Here is a 19527-nt window from a genome sequence, read left to right as displayed (position 1 = left end):
TGGACGAGGCTTAAAACTGAGGTCCTGACTGTCTGTGGTTATAAGACCTCTGGGCGTCCTTCGTAAAGAGCAGGGTGTTTTTCAATATCCAGGCTGAATTGCCCTCTATGGCGTAGTCATTCTGTCCCCCTAATCATCCCCTGTCTATAATTGGCTATCTCACTAACCACTTCACCACCTAGTAGCTAATGTGTGATGAGTGTACTGGTGTAAAAATTACTGCTGTTGCATCACCCAGGTGGATTCTACAAATTATTGGTGGTTGAAGTGGCTCCACACTCGCTGTGTAAGGTGCTTTGAATAGTGAGAAAAGAGCTATATAAATGTAAAGAATTATTATTAAGAATGGTATGAAATAACTTAATTGTAATTTTTCAATACTAACAGTTCCTTTTCTAAAAGCAACATTAAAATGTAGTTAATGTTTTAATACCTTCTTCAAGATGATAATAGTTTTGATGGATGTATAACAGCTGAGAACATATTTAGATTTATATTTTTTGGATCTTCCATATAACTACCCAATTGTAAAATGTAAATATGACTGAGAGCAAAGACATATAATAGCATACTGTTTTGTGCAATTTGAATTTAGGAAAGAGTTTCAAATCTTTCAAAAGCTGTAAGAATATAGATTTTTGTTGAAAATTGATATGTATTTTCATTTATTTTTAGAAAATTCCTACATACAATTCTGTACAGCAGTGCATGGTTCGTTTGGCTTGGTTTCTGGGCTTGCCTGGTTTTCCACAAATTACTGAACACTGTTATTTTCATCCGAACATCCTTTGCATAAAGTATCTTATGGAAGCCAACTTACCAGGTATGCTAAAAATTAATTTTTGACAGTAACTTGTATATAGACTATTTCATGCCATAAAAAGAAAACCAAAAAAGAATCAGGCTTTTCTTCTTCCTGTTAATAATGCTACATATGTGTGTTCCTGCTATGTTCTCTGTGCTCAAATGCATGTCCATGAATATTGATGCCTGCATACATACTGTAGGCATTCCTGTACAGTATTGCATACATTTAAAGAAAATGTTGAAGGATTGTATATGTATTAGCCATCATGTGCAAGATGAGCATCCAGGTGATATACAGTGGTGTGAAAAACTATTTGCCCCCTTCCTGATTTCTTATTCTTTTGCATGTTTGTCACACAAAATGTTTCTGATCATCAAACACATTTAACCATTAGTCAAATATAACACAAGTAAACACAAAATGCAGTTTTTAAATGATGGTTTTTATTATTTAGGGAGAAAAAAAATCCAAACCTACATGGCCCTGTGTGAAAAAGTAATTGCCCCCTTGTTAAAAAAATAACCTAACTGTGGTGTATCACACCTGAGTTCAATTTCCGTAGCCACCCCCAGACCTGATTACTGCCACACCTGTTTCAATCAAGAAATCACTTAAATAGGAGCTGCCTGACACAGAGAAGTAGACCAAAAGCACCTCAAAAGCTAGACATCATGCCAAGATCCAAAGAAATTCAGGATCAAATGAGAACAGAAGTAATTGAGATCTATCAGTCTGGTAAAGGTTATAAAGCCATTTCTAAAGCTTTGGGACTCCAGCGAACCACAGTGAGAGCCATTATCCACAAATGGCAAAAACATGGAACAGTGGTGAACCTTCCCAGGAGTGGCCGGCCGACCAAAATTACCCCAAGAGCGCAGAGACGACTCATCCGAGAGGTCACAAAAGACCCCAGGACAACGTCTAAAGAACTGCAGGCCTCACTTGCCTCAATTAAGGTCAGCGTTCACGACTCCACCATAAGAAAGAGACTGGGCAAAAACGGCCTGCATGGCAGATTTCCAAGACGCAAACCACTGTTAAGCAAAAAGAACATTAGGGCTCGTCTCAATTTTGCTAAGAAACATCTCAATGATTGCCAAGACTTTTGGGAAAATACCTTGTGGACTGATGAGACAAAAGTTGAACTTTTTGGAAGGCAAATGTCCCGTTACATCTGGCGTAAAAGGAACACAGCATTTCAGAAAAAGAACATCATACCAACAGTAAAATATGGTGGTGGTAGTGTGATGGTCTGGGGTTGTTTTGCTGCTTCAGGACCTGGAAGGCTTGCTGTGATAGATGGAACCATGAATTCTACTGTCTACCAAAAAATCCTGAAGGAGAATGTCCGGCCATCTGTTCGTCAACTCAAGCTGAAGCGATCTTGGATGCTGCAACAGGACAATGACCCAAAACACACCAGCAAATCCACCTCTGAATGGCTGAAAAAAAAACAAAATGAAGACTTTGGAGTGGCCTAGTCAAAGTCCTGACCTGAATCCAATTGAGATGCTATGGCATGACCTTAAAAAGGCGGTTCATGCTAGAAAACCCTCAAATAAAGCTGAATTACAACAATTTTGCAAGGATGAGTGGGCCAAAATCCCTCCAGAGCGCTGTAAAAGACTCATTGCAAGTTATCGCAAACGCTTGATTGCAGTTATTGCTGCTAAGGGTGGCCCAACCAGTTATTAGGTTCAGGGGGCAATTACTTTTTCACACAGGGCCATGTAGGTTTGGATTTTTTTTTCTCCCTAAATAATAAAAACCACCATTTACAAACTGCATTTTGTGTTTACTTGTGTTATATTTGACTAATTGTTAAATGTGTTTGATGATCAGAAACATTTTGTGTGACAAACATGCAAAAGAATAAGAAATCAGGAAGGGGGCAAATAGTTTTTCACACCACTGTATACTGTGTGTGTGTATGTATGTATGTATATATATATATACATATATATATATATATATATATATATATATATATATATATATATTTGCAGTTGAAGATCCACAAAGGGAGAAAAAACGAATCACGTATCATAAAATAGTTTTATTCCTGAGCTTTCAACCCCTGTCAGGGGTCTTCATCAGAGGATAATGCTTAGACTTACAAGAATCAAAGGCAATATATAGCAACACATTCAGTGGGGGGTGGGTGGAGGTGACTAAGTCCGTATGATCAAAGGGGGGGGGGGGGTGTATCATTAAATTAAAGTGCATATGTCCTTCTGAAAGTGCGTTTTTTGGCAAAGTGATATTAGGTGCCAAAAAACGCACTTTCATTTCAACGGCAAGTATTACACACAGAAAGAAGGCATGCCGATGGGATCACCGTTATCGGGACTCCTAGCTGAACTGGTAATGCAACGATTTGAAAACATAGCTTTATCCCAGATTACACCCAAAATTTGGATACGCTATGTAGAGGACACATTCGTCATATTAAGAAAGAACCAGCTGAATGAATTCTTCAATCATATTAACACAATATTCCCTGCAATCCAGTTCACAATGAAAAAAGAAAATAATCGACACATCAATTTCCTGGACATTTACATCAAATGAAATAGTGACGCCACCTTGACCACAAGTGTTTACCGTAAACAATGCCACGCAGACAAGATTCTACACTACGCCAGCAATCACCCGGTATCTCATAAACGGAGCTGCGTGAAAACCCTATTTAAACGAGTCCACACTCATTGTAATACCAAGGAAACAAAAATTAATGAGAGACGCTATCTGTTTCAACTTTTCACCTCGAACGGATACTCCAAATCATTCATTAATCGGAGTCTACACAGCAGGCGCCAAAGGAATCAGCATACAAGCGACGTAAATCAGAACCCCCACCCCACCTGGCATTCACTCCCGTACCACCATAATGTGTCAGAAGGCACGGCACGCACCCTGACCAAGTGGGGCATCAAAATAGCACATAAACCCACCAACAATCTGCGCACGGTCCTGTTTAATGCTAAAAACAAGAAATCGACAGCCGAAACACGAAACGCAGTTTATAGTATTCCATGCAATTCTTGCTCAGCTGTATACATAGGACAAACGTCAAAAAAAATCTCAACACGTGTACAGGAACATCGCAACGCCGTCAGAAGAAAGGACGCACTATCTTTGATATATGCACATACTAAATCGACAGGACACACATTCAACTGGGACAACGTGAAAGTAAAATTTAAGGCCAGTACAAAAAGCGCCAGAGAGTTGGCCGAGTCTTGGCTATCAGATGAAAATGCCATCAACAGACACTTGGACATAAACCCAGCATATGCCAACTTAAGAAGGACATATGCACTTTAATTTAATGATACACACCCCCCCCCCCCCCCCCCCCTTTGATCATACGGACTTAGTCACCTCCACCCACCCCCCACTGAATGTGTTGCTATATATTGCCTTTGATTCTTGTAAGTCTAAGCATTATCCTCTGATGAAGACCCCTGACAGGGGTTGAAAGCTCAGGAATAAAACTATTTTATGATACGTGATTCGTTTTTTTCTCCCTTTGTGGATCTCCAACTGCAAATATGCAAACCGTATCACAGACCTTCTCTTCCATATATATATATATATATATATATATATATATATATATATATATATATAGTACTGTGCAAAAGTTTTAGGGAGGTGTGAAAAAATGCTGTAAACAAAGAATGCTTTCAAAATGGAAGTGCTAATCATTTATTTTCATCAATCAACAAAATGCAGTGAATGAACAAAAGAGAAATCTAAATCAAATCAATATTTGGTGTGACCACCCTTTGCCTTCAAAACAGCATCAATTCTTCTAGGTACACTTGCACACAGTTTTTGAAGGAACTCGGCTGGTAGGTTGTTCCAAACATCTTGGAGAACTAACCACAGATCTTCTGTGGATGTAGGCTTCCTCACATCCTTCTGTCTCTTCATGTAATCCCAGACACACTTGATGATGTTGAGATCAGGGCTCTGTGGGGGCCATACCATCACTTCCAGGACTTCTTGTTCTTCTTTACGCTGAAGATAGTTCTTAATGACTTTGGCTGTATGTTTGGGGTCGTCATCCTGCTGCAGAATTAATTTGGGCCCAATCATACACCTCCCAGATGGTATTGCATGATGGATAAGTATCTGCCTGTATTTCTCAGCCTTGAGAACACCATTAATCCTGACCAAATCTCCAACTCCATTTGCAGAAATGCAGCCCCAAACGTTCAAGGAACCTCCACCATGCTTCACTGTTGCCTGCAGACACTCATTATTGTACCGCTCTCCAGCCCTTCGACGAACAAACTGCCTTCTGCTACAGCCAAATATTTCAAATTTTGACTCATCAGTCCAGAGCACCTGCTGCCATTTTTCTGCACCCCAGTTCCTATGTTTTTGTGTATACTTTAGTCGCTTGGCCTTGTTTCCACGTCGGAGGTATGGCTTTTTGGCTGCAACTCTTCCATGAAGACCACTTCTGGCCAGACTTCTCCAGACAGTAGATGTGTATACCTGGGTCCCACTGGTTTCTGCCAGTTCTGAGCTGATAGCACTGCTGGACATCTTCCGATTTCGAAGGGTAATAAGCTTGATGTGTCTTTCATGTGCTGCACTAAGTCTCCTTGGCCGACCACTGTGTCTACGATCCTCAACATTACCCGTTTCTTTGTGCTTCTTCAAAAGAGCTTGAACAGCACATCTTGAAACCCCATTCTGCTTTAAAATCTTTGTCTGGGAGAGACCTTGCTGATGCAGTATAACTACCTTGTGTCTTGTTGCTGTGCTCAGTCTTGCCATGACATGAAACTGTCTTCCACAACCTCACCTTGGTAGCAGAGTTTGGCTGTTCCTCACCCAGTTTTAAGCCTCCTACACAGCTGTTTCTGTTTCAGTTAATGACTGTTTCAACCTACGTGTGACATTGATGATCATTAGCACCTGTTTGGTATAATTGGTTGATCATACACCTGACTATAATCCTACAAAATCCCTGACTTTGTGCAAGTGTACCTATAAGAATTGATGCTGGTTTGAAGGCAAAAACGTAGTAACACCAAATATTGATTTGATTTAGATTTTTCTTTTGTTCGCTCACTTTGCATTTTGTAAATTGATAACAATCATTATTTATATTTCTGAAAGCATTCTTTGTTTACAGCATTTTTTCACACCTGCCTAAAACTTTTGCACAGTACTGTATATATATATATATATATGTGTGTGTGTATATATATATATATATATATATATATAATATATATATATATATATATATATATATACACACACACACATATATACAGTACTGTGCAAAAGTTTTAGGCAGGTGTGAAAAAATGCTGTAAACAAAGAATATATATAATATATATACATATTATTAACCGAGAATGGTAAACCGGATGGCATGGACGCAGGTACACGGCGATGGGACCATGAGACGTACTGCGCAGGCGCGTACAGCGCACGTCTCATACACCGCAAGCGAAGTCGTATCCACTGCACACGAAGGAGTCACGGCCCAAAAACGAAAGAGCTCAACTGACGTGAATGAGAAATAAAGCAACAACGCGCCCATAGCTAACGACTACTGACACGGCCACACAAAAAAGAGGATTCTGCGCTGCAGCCCAGATTCAAACGGAAGAGGCTACGGAGGCCCCACAGTTTCACAAAGATAGTACAGAAGGCGCGGGAAAGTACGAAAGGCAAAGGTGCATAGTGAAACCCGACATAGTACGGAAGGCGCAAGCGTCACTGCCATATTGTGAGTGGCACTACTGCGGAGTGAAGGCGCAGGCGTCACCGCCATATTGTGAGTGGCACTACTGCGGAGTGAAGTTAGGAATAATGTGTTGCTTGGGATTGTACAAACCGCTGAATGCTTTACACCAAATTCAAACACAATACAGCTCAACGATACAAACACGAGCCCACCTGGATAAGATCAATGTACGCAGGCGCCTACAACGCGCGTCTGAGACTGCGGAAGCAAAGCAGGCACGGGTTCAAAACAAACGCGGAAGCAAAGCAGGCACGGGTTCAAAACGAACGAGCTTGACTGACGGATATACAAACATGAGCCCGCCTGGATAAAATCAATGAACGCAGGCGCCTACAACGCGCGTCTGAAATGCCGCGGGCAAAGCGGGCACGGCTCCAAGACGAACAAGCTCAACTAATGTATTTCGGGATACCCAACACCGGGGGTAGGTGAGCGAAGCGAGCAGAGGGCGGAGCCTCCTTGTGTATATATATATATATATATATATATATATATATATATATATATATATATATCCCGAAAACCTGTTTATTAGGCCGCCTGGTAAGTCTAAATCAGCCTTCTGTGGGTGTATAACAGTGATAGTGGAAATGGAGTGGTTTCCCATATAGAGCTTGTTCCTGCCTTTTAAGAAGTGCTTGTGGATGCTTCAGCCTATTTGTAGTCATTGGGGAAAAAAGTCACAGAATGCCAAATAATGTATTTAATAAGCAAAAGGTCTGGTTTGCATATTCATTTATAGAGTGATAAAAATGTTGCATTGTATGTTGCTTTTGCTTTGCTTATTGCATAAATGCTGGTTGATCAGTATGATGTGAGTGATCATCCCACCTGTGTTCTTTAAATTTCCTCGCAGTTACACAGACTGTAAATTCACATTTAACTGCCATGTAATGTGTTTGTTTGATAGTATTTCTTTTGAATACAAATCTATCATGTTAAATTACTTCTGATTACATAAGAAAACCTCTGAGCTTTTAGCTTTTATGCTTCGGTTAAACATGAAATGAAACCAGCAAGAATATCAGTAACCAGAATTCTGAGTATCACTAAAAACCTTGAGCACACAGTTTAATATGTCATTGCAAGGACAAAATCATTATTTCCACATTGAATGAAAATTTTGTATAATTTTACATTTTATTTAACAGATTAATAAAGTTTTACTTTGTTTTACACATACTTTACCTTACAGCTGTTGTAACTAAGTTTCTGTCGGGAAGTCATGAGTATACGATTATCATTATCATGAGTATATGATTAATCATTTTGATATTTTGCATGTCCCATTTTATAGCAGAACCATTCAGTTTTACAAGAGGTTTGCGTGTCTATAGTATATTGTGATAAAGGTAACAAACACATAATGAGGTCAAGAAAAAAAGAATGAAGGTAAATATTTTAGTACTAAATAGAAATACCTAAATTAAAATGAAACTTCAGTAGCCTACAGGAGAATATTCATAATTTAAATCACTATATTTTTATGCATTTGTGTTCATTTTCAAACTATTACATATTAAAATAATTGGACTGTAGATTGCAAGGTTGGCAAAGGGGGTGGGGTAAAGTAATGTGGCAATATTTGCTGTGGTCCAATCTACATATTTTACTGGTGTGTATTTATTTTTGAAAAATACTGTTTAGGAGTTTATATAAATCATCACTAACTTGTTGGCTAATTGTTGTCGGCCTACTGGTGTTTTATTTATTTATTTAATTTTGGTAGTACTGTATAATCTTCAAATCATTGATTTTTCTTTATAGTCCTTGTAGCTACAGACTTTTTACTGCTTTCTTTATACGTGAAAATACTAGACAAATATAATTTTTTTTTACTTCTTTTTCTTTTGGTCTTCCTGATTTCCCTTTCAAATGTTGCCCTTGTGTACTGCTAAGACTTGTAGTTACCAGTAGCTTATGCAAATAACAAAACCACATGAGTCGAAATTAATCTACACCTGCTTTCCTGTTAAAGAAAGTTGAATTATAAGAAGCCATTCCCTTCAAAATGTTGAATAGAAATGATGAAACGGTGTCTAGAACACAACTGTCAATGTGTTCCATTTGATCTTATCTGGCTAACTAAACAGGAGATGGACGTTTTGCTTGCTTGCTTATCAGGTAGGGCGGACAGTGGGCCAGAGTGGTGGCTCTGAGGTTAGGGATATGCTCTGACAATGAGAAGGTTTCTGGTTTGAATCCTGTAAACGCGAGAAGTGACTCTACTTCGTTGGGCCCTTGAGCAAGGCCCTTAACCTGCAATTGCTCCGTCTTGAGTATGACGTTAATCTGCATGTAGGCCCTCTAACCTGTAGGGAAATACCTGGGGTTTGGTGGCAGAACTTGCACTCCAGTTCAGTTCCATCTGAACTAGTGTGGGTTTGAGGTGTCACCTGTTTCATGGCTGCATTCGGGTCCTAATCTGGGATCTTGAGTTGGTTTGTCATGTGGTGGGTGCGGCAAAGGGCTGTATCAACATGTACTCCTAACCTCCTTTATCAGGTGGTTCCTTTATCCCGATGGACGCTATATTACGAAATAAACTACCTATGATAGTTTGCACTATGAAAGGCTCTATACTGTACAGTATTTTTTTCATTGAGTTCCCATACCACATCAACCAAAGCACTATAAAAGTGATGTAGCATGGGATTAAAAGTTAAAGGCAGTTTTCCATAGAGGCAATGAGTGTATATGCCTACACTTGCATCTTTGCAGTGATCCATGATATTGATTTAACGGCTGAAATTTCAGGCTCACCCAAAAAAAACATATGGGAGTTTGCTTGTTATCAAAAAAATCACAGCTTACAATGAACTCCTTCAATCCTAATGTAATGTCTTTTTTTTCCATCCATCTTCACTGCCATCAAAATATTTTGTTGACCTGGCAATAACTGTCAGTTTTCAGTTCCCTTTACCCGCAGACTGTAGCCATTAATATGTTTGCCAGCTCTCTCTCTCTATCTGTGTGTATATATATATATATATATATATATATATATATATGTGTGTGTGTGTGTATCTATACTAATAAAATATATATATATATATATATATATATATATATATATATATATGTGTGTGTGTATCTATACTAATAAAAGGCAAAGCCCTCACTGACTCACTCACTCACTCACTCACTCACTCACTCACTCACTCACTCACTGACTCACTCATCACTAATTCTCCAACTTCCCGTGTAGGTGGAAGGCTGAAATTTGGCAGGCTCATTCCTTACAGCTTACTTACAAAAGTTAGGCAGGTTTCATTTCGAAATTCAAAGCGTAATGGTCATAACTGGAACATATTTTTTGTCCATACACTGTAATGGAGGAGGCGGAGTCACGTATCGCGTCATCACGCCTCCTACGTAATCACGGGAACTAAAAACAAGGAAGAGATTTACAGCACGAGTCGCACGCGGGAACGAAGGTAAATGACATTAATTTTTGACTGTCTTTTAATACTGTGTAAGCATACATATTAACACATGTGCAATTAAACGTGTGCATTTACGGGGTGATTTCTCAGGCTTAAAAGCTCACCTTTTATCAAACGCGGGAACAAAGGTAACTGACGTTGTTCACTGTCTTTTAATACTGTGTAACCATACATATTAACACATGTCCAATTAAACGTGTGCATTTACGGGGTGATTTCTCAGGCTTAAAAGCTCGCCTTTTACTAAAAAGGTAAATGCAAAACTATTTTCAATCAGTTTATTGAAACGCTCCCGTTAAGGATTGCAATAACATATTCGCGAGATAAAAGAACGAAGTAGGGGGAAATGGAGCAAAAAATTAATTAAACAATTGAGAACGGAGCGAGTTAAGCATACAAGCATGTTCATAAGAGAAACAAAGCATGGTGTAAAACGTAAGTTTAAATTAAGTTTATACAAACGCTCCCGCTGCAGATTGCAATAACATATTCGCGAGATAAAAGTTTAATGAGAAGACACGAGGTATAAACGAACCACACGCCGTGGCGCAACGTTAGGGGCAACAGTTTCAACCATTCTATGATCTGCTTCTCGCAACTGAAAGACGGCACATGGCGGATGTTAGCCGACTTGCTGACCGCAACGTTAGGGGCTTCAACTATGGCGCTGACGCCACATCTCAGTGCCAACACTTTGCAGACTGTACTTAAAAGACACGCCCTCCTCACTGGACAGTTAAAAACACCAATCAAACTAACGATGACATCAAGTATTACCCAATCAAAAGTAGGAAAGGAGGCATCTTCATAAAATGCGTGTGGGATGATTTGCATGAGACGCTGCTTTAAAAAAAAAAAATGATAAAAAAAATACGGGATAAATCCCGTCCAGTATTGATTCAAAACGGGACGCGCAATTTCATTCTCAAACGCGGCACGATTCCGTATTTTAAAGGACGGGTGGCAACCCTACAGTGCCAGGTAACCACCCATACAATCAGATTGTGATTCAGACTAGGAATGCAATGAATGTAATTACCCCGATCTACATACAAGGCGAAAGTCTTGCAACATTCAAAGATGATGGTTTGGGATAAGTACACCATACAACATAAAACAGCTTATGAAGCCTTGAACCGAAAAAAGCAACATCTCAGAGATCGTAAAAAAAAAAATAGGAGGTAATGTCGTTTTACTCGCTGTACATTTTAGTCAAACATTACCAGTTATTCCACGAGGGAGACCAGCAGATGAACTCAACGCGTGTTTAAAATCCATGCTTCTCCCACGCTCGGTTATATGTCGCGTGTTCTCCGGTAGGTGCACCAAAAAATATATACATTTAAGCATGTAATGGGCAAACAAAAAATGAGGTATACCCGAAGGCACTGCAGTAGTACTTAATGTAACTTTACTTCTTAAATGTTAATGTTTTACTGTTTAATGATTTATACGCTTCTTATATGTTGTTCAAATTCTTTTATCAAAATACCACTGACAGCGCAATGCACGATAACATGGAGTGAATACACCATACGCATCCGCCCACGGCCGCCCTGGTGTGCGCAGATAGGAGTTGATTCTACAATTAAATAAAATAAACATAAAAAGAGTAAAACAATCATCACCCATAAAGCGTGTGTGTGTGTATATATGTGTATATATATATGTTGATATGTGGATGTGTATATGTATATATATATATATATATATATATATATATATATATATATATATATATATATATATATGTAGATATGTATATATATGTGTATATGTATATGTATATATATGTTTATATGTGTGTGTGTGTATTTTATATATATAAAACACAGCAACACTCATAACAATGACAACACAATTACATTGACAATCATGTTACGTTATTTTTAAAATGAATAAAATAAACATAAAAAGAGTGATACAATCATCACCCATAAAGCGGATAGCAGACGTGACGTATTATATGTGTACCAGATTTCAAGTCAATAGGTGAAACGGTTTGCAAGCTACAGGTGATTTAAAATCCTGGACAGACCAACGAAAAGCCACGGTAGCAAATTATAGAAGAAGATTTTACTGTTTAATAATTTCTATTTATATGAAATGTGCTTCTTATATATTCATATTCTCATATGATAATGATGTTAATGTTGTTTATATTGATTTCTATGTTATTGTAAGTGCATCTATGTGTGTATATGTATGTATGTATGTATGTATGTGTATATATATATATATATATATATATATATATATATATATATATATATAAAAAATATATATATAAAAAATATATGTGTATATGTATATATTATATATCTGTATATGTGTGTATATGTGTGTGTATATGTGTATATGTATATATATATGACAGCAACACTCATAACAATGACAACACAATTACATTGACAATCATGTTACGTTATTTTTAAAATGTTTCCTTTACTTTTTCATAACCTCTTTAACACACTACTTCAACGCTGCGAAGCGCGGGTATTTTGCTAGTATATAATATAAATGTGTATATATATGTGTGTGTGTGTGTGTGTGTGTATATATATATATATATATATATACTAGTCATTTAGCCCGTTACAATAACGGGCGCTAGAACAGTAGTGCATAAACATTAGTAGGAACAGTCTATATTAAATGGCAAGGGACTTTGACCTCATTCTTTTTGTTGGTCGTATTTTTCTTTCTTTCAGCCTTTCTTTTGTTGATGTTTACTTGCTGAGCTGACTGTTCTTCGTGGGCTGCCGCCATGTATAGTGTGTCTTTAATTTTCTGTGACAGTAATACTGTGTTGTACGGCTCTATTCAATAAGGGCGCGCACAAAAAGGCGAGCTTCAAAAGGGCGACCTCAATTGAGCGCGGCAAATAAAGGCGTTCGTAGATAATTTAGTTCAAATGGCTCTGGAATATGTGAAGAGCAACAAAGGTGCAGATCTTTATTTACGCGCGCCTTTATTCGCTGTGCCCAATTGAGGTCGCCCTTTTGAGGCTCGCCTTTTTGTGCGCGCCCTTATTGAAGGATGCCTGTGTGCGCCCTTATTGAAGGATACCGTCTTGTACGTCCACTGGCTTGTACGTCCGTAATATACCTTTAATTTTCTCTGGCGGTAATAGAGGCGTGCGCGTCGGTAATATGCCTTTAATCTCCTCTGACAGTAATACTGGCTTGTATGTGGCTGTAATATGTGTCACTGTATTGTGTACCTTTAATTTCCTCTCGCAGTAATACTGGTTTGTATTTCCGTAAAACGCCTCTAACTTTCTCTGATAGTAATATTGCGCATCGCACCATGCCCCGCGCATGCACACTTCACCAGAAGACACCCACACATGGACACCTGGACGCACACAGGGATTTTATATATATAGATATATATACAGTACTGTGCAAAAGTTTTAGGCAGGTGTGAAAAAATGCTGTAAACAAAGAATGCTTTCAGAAATATAAATAATGATTGTTTATTGTTATAACATAGGAACTGGGGTGCAGAAAAATGGCAGCAGGTGCTCTGGACTGATGAGTCAAAATTTGAAATATTTGGCTATAGCAGAAGGCAGTTTGCCGTCGAAGGGCTGGAGAGTGGTACAATAATGAGTGTCTGCAGGCAACCGTGATGCATGGTGGAGATTCCTTGAACGTTTGGGGCTGCATTTCTGCAAATGGAGTTGGAGATTTGGTCAGGATTAATGGTGTTCTCAATGCTGAGAAATGCAGGCAGATACTTATATATATATATACATAATATTGTCAGAAAGTCGACACAGAGTCATGAAAAGGTTTGGGTCAGCCACCCGTATAATTGGTTTCCTGGCTGCAAAGTTGCGTAAATAAATACAGCACTGCTGTGCACAAAACCGAATCCAAAACAGAACTGAGGGAATAGGGAAAAGGTGCAGGCTTTTAAAGGGGAAGTGAGATCATAGGGGTCGGGCTTATGAAGGTCTTCAGCCATTGGTTCGAGCCCGGACGTGACATCACGGGCCGGAGCCAGCAAGGTCTCCTTCCATAGGCTCGGTCCCAGAAGTGACGTCAAGAGAGCCAGGTGGAATCTCCCATGAATGGTCTACAGGAAAGGGAGAAAAAGAGTCAGTGCACTCTGCCACATCCCGGTATGCCTCGGAACTGCCCTTACTCAAGCCCTTTAGCTGCCTCCCATACGCACGTGTGTGACAATAAATAAATATATATACAGTATATAAGTATTTTGTGCAGTAATAAAAATGTGGTACGTTTAGCATCTTAATATAATAATAATGCAACAATTGCTTCTCTTTACCTTCTTCGTGCATTAATAAATGTTCTTTCATGCTTATATACCAGACCCACCATAAATTACTTTTTTGGGCAGATAAAAGTAACAGTTGAACATATCAATTAAAAATAATAAAAACACTGAAAACTATATGAAGAATGCTTAATCCTTCCTGAAACACAAAACTAGATTCTATTAGCCATGTCTCAACCAGGAGCAATGTTTTTATAGCCAAGCAAATCAGAAGCAATGTTTTACATATGGTATTCCATATGAATAAAATTAATTTGGCCCTGGTACAGTATATTTTAATACTGGAACCTAGAAGTTGAGTTTAAAATGATGTATGTGATGAACGTCTGCTAAATACAGTAAAAAAAAAAAAAGACAGTGTCCATTAAACCCATATCAAAATAGCTTTTATTTTTCCAAACAAAAGTTAATATATTAATGCCAAGCAACAAATGAATTAGCAAAAACTCATTGTAGTACTCTTAACAATAGCATACCTAAATCTCACCTTCCCCATGCTTTGAATGCACCTGGCTTTATACCTGTTAGCCCTGATAAGAATTTACTATTTAACCCAATAAGTCTAAAGGGCCTAATGCAACGAGAACAAACACATTTTCTCATTCCTATACCAACAATCCAACATTTTACAAACAGTAAAATTAAAACTTAGTTCAAGTATCCACACATTTAAAACAGCCAGCATAACTTAAGACTTTCATTTAAAAAAAAAAAATCTACTCTCCTTTATTGAAATGTTAAATCCTTGACACACCTGGTTCAGCTCTTTATACAAAACTATACAAAACTATTTATAATGCAACATTACAATCCAGTACTAATGAGGTAAGTAAAAATAAACATCCACATTTTTAAGCAGCACTTTAAATAAACATAGATGTGTTTACAACCCCAAAATCTTTCTCCTTCCATTGTTTTAGACCTGAAGGATAAACTACTGGCTATATTAGAAAAACAAAAACTATTGTGAACTTGATGCATTATGCAATGTGACTCCATGATGTTATAATAAGTTTAAATAATTAACCCACAAACGAATAATGTTAGTGATGGTTTTAGCCCATCATAATGGGGTAGGGAAAAAAGTGTTATTGCATATTGCTAATGAAATTAATAGTAGTGCATCCATCCATATACTTCTGGTTAGAAAACCACAAAGTGGTACCTTGGCCTAAGTGCTGCCTAACAGTTGTGAACTTCTCTTGCTCTGTAGGTAAAGCAGCTATTAGGGTGCAAAAATGTACCCTAGCTGTCTACCACCCTCTCACTTCTTTGTGTGTATGGACAGTTGCACCATTGCTTACATATCTGCTTAATTCAATTTAGGGTTGTTGTTTCTGGAGTCTGTCCCTGGAGCATCAGATGTAAGGCAAGAATATAACTTGGACAGGGTGCCAGTTTGTTTCAGGGCACACTGATGTATGCTCCTATTTGCACTCATACAATCTAAATTAGAGCCATTTGGGATGTGGGAGGGAAATTCAAAATCCCCATATAGGAAAAAAAAACACAAATGAGAACATTCAAATTCCACATAGACTATGCTTGGTCCATAATTTGAACTCAGGAGTCTGTATCTGTGGGGCAGAAGAACAACCCACTCTACCACCTTAATACTAATGGTGGTAAATCAACAGTTGATCGTCTGTAGTATAAAATCTGTAACTAATAATATGAGAAAGGTGTAGAAGGGTAGTGGAGCAGCTACAGTAAATCAAATTCTATAGATTTCTATTTGTACACACAGTGATTACTCTTAAAAACTTTAAAATAAGACTGATATCACTCAAACAATAGCAAAATAATTAACTGTGAATTTTAGTCGTATTTTCATATTTAGAGTATTTATTCTTTGTCCACTTTTTGGCTAGTTCTTTATGAACATTTATACAGGTAACTGGCAAAAATATAAGAAATATTTGAGTAAATGATGGATACAAGTTATCTATGGAGTGAGTTTTCCAAGTAAATTGTGGTCATTAATACAATTTACTTATAAAGCACAGAAAGAACAGATGAGAATATAGTGGTCATACTGTGACTCAATCATGTAACACTTGCATCATACTGTATTCACCTTTTGTTTTGCTTGGAAAACAAAAAACATGACCATTTTATATCCTGCATTTTTAGCTCACTGTTGTCTTTTGTGTTCTGATGTTCCAGATTATAAGCCATATTGTACTTTATTATGCTTTTCTTAATTTGCTGTCTGTGATCATTGATTAAAATTCCGATGTACTTCTAACATACTGTAGTACAAACAATGCTGAAAGTACACTGTATGAAAGCTTGTGTCAGTGAAAGCAAATATTTGTAACTAGCTGCACATCATATAGTTTGCTAACATATGCAAAAGTTAATCTATGCAGCCATTTGGCATTTTCACACGCCAAAGTATATAATACAGTAAAATGCATCATTTTTTATATCTTCAAAATAATAAATACCTAGGAATTTAACTTTGGGACTTCAAGAGACTTCCCCTGAGGCACTGCATATTAGCTTTGCTTTAGAAATATTTCATTAGGCCTGCTGTTCATTTATTTTTTTGTTCTGTGATTTTGATGATCATTACAAGGTGTTCGTTTTAAGGCGTTGTATTGAATGATCTGCAAAACAAGCTTTTAACACTCTATATACGCATGTGAAACTGGGAACATGGTGAAATATACTGAGTATTACAGGTCTCAAGAAGAACCCAAATCCTTAAATGTTGATTTAAATGCTAAGAGCTGTGAAATATCCTTTATCCTTACAGCTAGATCAATCCATATTTAAGAAGTGTTTTACTTTTGATCGTGTATTAACATTTAAAATTTTAAGAAGTTAAACAATTTACAGAATATTTACAGTATATACACTGAAATACTGGCATTAATAAGTTCAATTTCTGAAAAGTAAAGGTAAATGGGAATGGTATGAATAGTGGTGAATTTTCAGCCATAGAAAGTATTCGTCTCAAAAATGCAAAAAATGGCACAATCAGATTTCGATGAAATAAGTAAACATGACAAATTTTGGGCCGCAATAAGTGACACTAGTTAAGGATGACACTTTCAAATAGCACATGACGTTCTGTAGAAAATAAGCCTTACGTTATACCACCTTGTATTATGGAGCATGGACAACATTGTTAGAGGATTATACTTGTTTGTTTGTTTGTAATGAAGAACACCAGTAGTAATGACATACTGTGACAAACTGCAGCTATTTTACTTAAGCCAAATGACACGAAAGAAGAAAGGGTCATACCGGGATTAATTAAATCAAATCACAAAGTTGCACTTTGTAAACATGTTGATCTTTAATTAACAATCTGGACTGGTACAACTTGCCAGCCAAGGAATAGACAAAGCATCCAGACAATCTAACTTCCTCCATATACATTAACATCATGAACTTTTTCTTTTTAGACTGTGCATGCATTATGTACAATTTTTAAATGTATACAGTTAATAATTGGGAGTACACACACACACACACGTTACTAATGGCTAGGTGCAAGAGTTTCAGATTTACAAGCCAGCAAACCATGACAGCACAGTCATTCTAGCCAAGGTAAGTTGACCAAGCTGTTGGTATGTTTTAATCTGCTCTCTTATGTTCTGGTTTAAACTGAATTTCTAATTGGTAGGGAAAGTATACATTATTTGATGTACTTGTATACTACATGGTATCTATTGTTATTTGCACAACTGTTTTGTTACTGTTTTTATTATGAATACTGTATGCTGCACTTTCCACCAACTTGCAGTGTGTAAATCAAAAGTGAAATTGATATAATGTAGGCCTTATACAATGGCAAAAAATAAACACATTAAAAATGCTTTCAGTATTTGGCCCAGTGTTTTCTGAAATTCAGCTCTAGCATCGGCCAAGAATTTTCATTTGGGTACATCATTGAGAATGATGCTATTTATACCTTTATGTATTAAAAGTTAACTGTAAGCTAATGTACTGTCTGGAGCTATCTGATCAAACATAGCTATTCTAAAATAATTTGAATTTATTTAAAAAATTGTGTTATTCGAAGGCAAAAACTGACATTTGATTGTAAAAGTCCAGTTGTTTGTTTTACCCGCGCTAATTTTGTTACTCCAGACTGTGCTGTGCAAAGCTACATCATTTTGCTCGTTTTTGCATTTCACTTCCACGATCAGCCATCTCGTGATTTTGAATGGTTATCTTTATTAGTGAAACTTACAGCCAGACCACTTCACAACATATATATTTTTTTTCATCCCACAAATATTTTCCTAAATGCTTTTCTGGTGCCCCGAAAGTATCATTTTTGCACCTTATTCTGTCCATTGCACACTTAAACCTGACATCCCTGACTGTTGTTTAATGCCAAGATTTTCTCATTAAAACAAATGGAAAATTCTGATTTTCCATTTATTACAGTGCTTTAAAATCTCCGCTTTAAAGAGCCAACGCGCTGTGTCCTACAATTGTCTGTGTGTTATGTGGCTGCTGGTTTGACAAATAATACCTATAACAATGGGGTGTAATTAAAAATATTAAAAAATATCCAAGCCTCTTGTTTTAAAATATTGCTGCAACTTTAAAAAAGGAGAAAAGTAGACAGATTGTGTGACCCTGATAGCATGACCATCCTGTAAGCCAGTGCTGCTTTTCTGCGTGAATCCACAGGTTTCAATAGGCTTTTTATTTTGAATGGTGTGATATTAACTGTACTGTGCCGCTGCCCACTGGACACCTCCAAAATAATGAAATAAGCCTACCTTCAACCTGCCTGCCTCTTGCCTGCTCTTTTAATTCGCTGGCTATTCTCACCCTGTCATGGTCTTACTATCCATCCATCCATTTTCCAACCTGCTGAATCCGAACACAGGGTCACGGGGGTCTGCTGGAGCCAATCTTACTAACTAACCAGTATTCCTCGTGAAAACAGCCATGAAAAGCATGAAACCCATCTGCATTATTATTATTATTTATTTATTTTTATTTTTTTTTTAAACACACGTTTCCTCCACAAATTACAAAGTGCTTGTCACAATCTTTCATGGGTCACTCAGCTGGTATCCCTGTTCTGCAAATGTATTGTGATGTACAGTATATTTAAATAACTTTCCCTGAGTACTTGATTTAATAAAAAAGTATAAAAACAAGCATTTACAAACATACATGTTTAACAACCAGAATCCTTAACCTAGGTTTGACTA

At 37.4% G+C, this 19527-nt stretch overlaps 1 protein-coding gene across 1 annotated transcript in view; it reads left to right on the top strand.

Moving 5' to 3' along the window:
* The window catches only part of taf1b (TATA box binding protein (Tbp)-associated factor, RNA polymerase I, B), a 181575-nt gene that overhangs the window by 83055 nt on the left and 78993 nt on the right, over positions 1-19527 (top strand). The window contains exon 9 of the mRNA XM_028796877.2: positions 676-823. Coding sequence (XP_028652710.2) covers positions 676-823 — 148 coding nt within the window. The remainder of the gene's footprint in view (positions 1-675; positions 824-19527) is intronic.

Source organism: Erpetoichthys calabaricus, chromosome 3 (genome assembly GCF_900747795.2).
Source record: "Erpetoichthys calabaricus chromosome 3, fErpCal1.3, whole genome shotgun sequence".
NCBI classification, from domain to species: Eukaryota; Metazoa; Chordata; class Cladistia; order Polypteriformes; family Polypteridae; genus Erpetoichthys; species Erpetoichthys calabaricus.
Note: the sequence above shows the minus strand (reverse complement) of the source record. Positions and strands in the feature narration are given on the sequence as shown.